Source organism: Tauraco erythrolophus, chromosome 2, assembly GCF_009769465.1.
Source record: "Tauraco erythrolophus isolate bTauEry1 chromosome 2, bTauEry1.pri, whole genome shotgun sequence".
NCBI classification, from domain to species: Eukaryota; Metazoa; Chordata; class Aves; order Musophagiformes; family Musophagidae; genus Tauraco; species Tauraco erythrolophus.
In genome coordinates this window covers 69216345-69220573 of record NC_141466.1, presented here as the reverse complement: position 1 = coordinate 69220573, position 4229 = coordinate 69216345, and the positions used below count along the sequence as shown (strand labels likewise).

The window sequence follows — 4229 nt, the reverse complement described above, 5'->3', positions numbered from 1 at the left end:
TGACAGAGACAGAGGTAGAGGTATGGGCTAGAAGAGAGGTATCATAACTGGTCGGACAAGCCCAGCAGATCCCTCTCTGGCAGTTGTCTCCTTGGTCCTGTGCCACATCTGCCAGCTTTCTGCAGATGTTTTGGTTACCCCAGTGCATCTCAAGTGGCTCTAAATATGGGTAAGTTCATCAAACCACAGGTGTTAGGCAGGATGGTCCATCTCAGGGGGAAACATGGCTTCACTCTGGACCCAGAAGAATGTCTAAAACCAATAGGTTTATTGGTGATGGACAAACCGAGCTGCACGTGTAGACATGGAGGTGTCCGAGAGCAGATCCTACATGCAGTTGTGTCTGCAGGGTCACTGGGCTGGCTCTCCTGGGGTGCCAGGGTCCATCCCAGCATGACCGCTCTCATCGGCAGCATCGCAGGCGGCCGTTGCTGCAGCTCCCTTCCCAGCGCTCCATGTGGAAGCAAAGCCTCCGGCAGCGGCCATGGTTGCTTCTGCAGTTCTGGCTGTCCGAAAGGCCTCTTGCTGCAAGAGAAAAGGAGATGGGAGACCTTCTTAAGGCACCCGGGAACTCATCCAGAACCCCACTGGTGTCTCTGGCTGAGCAATGAAACGGTTACAATTGGCAACGAGGAAATTCAGCTGGCTTCATGGTGAAGGTCAGGTGTGCTTGGGAGGAGGACCTCCCTTCAGCAAGCACTGGAAGTCTCTTAAAAACAGACCTAGGTGAGATGGCCAGTTTTGGGTTGGCTAAGTGAGGTTAGATGAGTTAGGGGAGATGGATCCCTTGGGCAACATCAGAAGTTGGAGAAGTGTCTTTTTGGAACTGGTGTTTTATCTATTGGGTTTTTTTGTTGTTTTTTTTTTTTTTGTGGTTGTTGGTTTCTTGGTGTTTCAGGTTTTTTGTTTGTTTGGGTTTTTTAAATCTTCCCGTTTGATAAAGAAAAGTATGTGCTGTCCTTACAAACAGCAGGAACACCAAGTTTTGGATTTCTGGAGGGATACACTGTTCCCTCCACCGTCAGTGGAGTGGGCAAACCCTTCTCTCTCCTCCCTTTATCCCTGGGACTTAAGTTAACCAAATGAGAGCATAAACAGGCTGAGCGAGTTGATTATCAGGTTTGTTTTCTGTTAAAGTTCTACCACCATAGTCTTAGTAACACCACAGTGGCCTCACAGTTGAAAAAACCTGAATTCCTAACATATATATATACAAGCAACCAGTGAAAAAGCCCAGCCAAGGAAGATTTTTCTATTAAAACAGAATCCCAGGAGAAAACAGACAGACAAAGAAATAAAACTAGCAGTATTTCCCCCCACTTTTTCCTCTGGAAGATGCTTTTTGATTTCATGGGGTTCTCCTTGTTTTGTGAAGGATGAGGCTTGTATCTTGGTCAGGAGCAGAGCTCAGGCTTCTGTCTTAGGTTCAGCACTTCTGGGTGGGTTTTGAAGGGATGGAGAGGAGGGGACATATAGTCTATGAACCTGAGATACCTGCATCCAGGAACTTCATGGAGACCATTTCAGAAGAAATTTGTTCCTTGGAAGCAAAAGTCAGGTCAGCCTTGACTTGATTTGACTTGAGGGCTTTGTCTTGTCCTTTTCTACTTCAAGGTAGGAACCTGTCTTTTCTCTCTCCACAGTCCTGCAGAAAACCCTGTGAAAATTTTGTCCTTACCGGGAACGTCCTGGAGAAGGAGAATGGCAATGACTGCAAAGAGCAGCTGGAAGATCCGCATGGCTGAATGTGGGTGGAGGTTCCACCACGCGGAGAAGTGAAGGGCCGTAAAGAGATGGAGAAGAGGGGAATCCTGGATTTATAATGCCTGGGGGTTGTGTAACGCTTCTGGAGCAGAGGGAACTTTGTCAATCTCAGATACATTTCAACATGACAGCAAACAGTTGCACAGGGATATGCCCGCTCTTGGACATAGCATGTTACAGAAAGAAAAGAAAAAAGAAAAAAAAGGAAAAAAAAGAAAAGAAAAAGAAAAAAAAAGCAAAAAACCACCCAACAACAGGGTTTCGTCAACAAACTGCACTGAGCTCTGGGGAGTCTGCTACTGGTTGCTGCTGGAGACAGGATGTTGGGGCTGACCGAGTTTGGCTCTTGTTGTGTTTGTAGGCTCAAGCATGTGGTGTCAAACTCCCATCCAAGTGTTTGCAGTATCAAAGTTTGTGTTCTTTTATTTTATTTCAGGCTCCCAGTCTCTGTGTTTAACACTGACACAGTCAAGTGTAAAAATCCGGAGACTCCTCCTCAGCACTCCCCGACACACACAGTTGGCTTGAAAATCATGAGATCTTTAAAAATCAAAGGTCTGTTTGTATTTCCCAACTTCTAGGCTGCACAGAGATTGTTTGCCAAGGTTTTGTTTACAACTATCAGGAAAAATGGCAATTTAACATCTTATTCATTTGTGTATTTATTAAACGGGAAAGCTGGCATAACTCCCTGTAATTATCAGGAGCAGGAGCTTTAGGAAAGCTTATGTATTACAGCTCTCCCAAGAATGCTGGCAGGCTCTCTGGTTTGTACTAGTTCTCCAGGTCCGTTCCAGGAAATCAGTAGAGTTTCAGCTTGGGAAAACAACACAAAGTAAATAATGAGCAGAAATCTCCCCCAACCAATAGAGGAAGAAGAAATAGAAACTTTACAAAAGTTCCTTTTTACGGCAATGATGGTGGCAGAGGGCATCACCAAGTCTTGCATTTTCCCTTTGTAAGTCACCTTGATAGCTTTTTATTTGCAGGCTGGGTGCCAGGTACTGCTGGAAAATGTGAAACTGATGATGGCCTTCAGGCTGCTTGAACAGAACGAGCATCACCTTCATCAAACAGTGCAGATAAGGGGCCCTTCACCAGCTGGACTTCGGGTCACAGGACACTGAGTATTTAAACAGAGTGTCGTGCAAACTGGCCGCACACAACCTGGGCAAAGAAAATGGGTCTGTAATGCTGTCTGCAGGAGGGATGGTTGCAAGGATGTCTGTAGAACCTCTCTAGAAGTGTTGGGGCATTGCGTATCTGGTAGTACTACTTGGTGCAGTTGGTGGAAGATCATAACCCACCATGTGCCTCTGAGGATTGGTGTCTCCAATGTGAGCGACAGTGCAATGGGGCTGGGACAGGGTTGATCTAGCCTAAATGAGATTGCAGCTTCTGAGCTACAACCGGAGCAGGGAGGAGTGTGTGGATGCTCATATGAGTGTCCTGCTCTGAGTACGTGACCTGAAGTGTCTGAACATGTGTGTGCAGGCAGCTTGGTGCACTCTAGAGAGGAGGTTTAGCGCAGAGCCAGAGTATCACATGGCCATGGTGTTGCCGATGATGGATGGCAAAACGCCATCTCTTATCTCTAGCTCAGCTGCTCTTTCTTGGTGGGAGCAGCACCATCTCAGAGGATGAGCTGTGTCTGGAGCTGCAGACTCCACAGGGGAAGGACAAAGATGATCAGGAGGTGTCCTCCACACCACCTGGAATACCTTGCTCTGCAGCTGCAGCCTATGGGTTGAGTTGCAGAATGTACCTTGAGAAGGAGAGCCAAAACCAGACAATACCAACATAAACCAGATTTTCCCAAGAAATCAGGAACAGGAAGTCTCTGTCCCCTGGGCGATTGCTCAGACAGCAGCTGGGCTCCAGCATGGTCCCTACAGTGTCTTGGCCTCAGCCTCTGGTGAGCCTACCAGGGCTGGTCCATCAGCCTCCCACCCTTCCCCACTCCCCAGTCTTCTGCCGGATGTTTTTTTTTTTCTGATCACACCCTGCACAAAGACTGATCTGTGCTCAGTGACACACGACACAGAAATTAGCTCCCAAGAGCCTTAGAGGTTTTGAGGCTGAGGAGGAGTCAAGTCAATCCGCATCCAGCCCACGGGCCCCAACAGGAGGGATGTGTCCACTGACTTCATCTGCAGTTTATTTTCTCTCTAACTGGAAAAAGATTTCCTTTTATATGATCTGAATCTGCAAATCCCTCCTTTCTCCCTATTTTTTTTACAAAGTGGTGTTCTTTGCCGCATGGCAAACGGACACTGCACAATTTGTGTCTGCTCAGCTAAGCTCTCCCTGCCAGCTGCACAGCCACATCCAGACGTCTATTATGGATGGTCCTTGACATGTTTCCACCTCCAAAGTGTGTCGAGGAACACTTTGACAAAGTGCTGGTTTGCTGATAGCATGGATGGGTGTCTGCTGGTGTCTGAGCTTGAGCCTCACGCGATTTG

General features: G+C 47.4%; 1 protein-coding gene across 1 annotated transcript; it reads right to left on the bottom strand.

The window, feature by feature from the left end:
• Positions 1 to 403: 403 nt before the first annotated feature.
• Positions 404 to 1739, bottom strand: LOC147529206 (gallinacin-13-like). Its single transcript, XM_086624091.1, has 2 exons — positions 1679 to 1739; positions 404 to 525 (listed from the first exon to the last, which is right to left on the bottom strand). Exons 1-2 carry the CDS (start codon positions 1737 to 1739, stop codon positions 404 to 406), a joined length of 183 nt encoding a protein of 60 aa, XP_086480217.1.
• Between the last annotated feature and the right edge of the window lie 2490 nt (positions 1740 to 4229).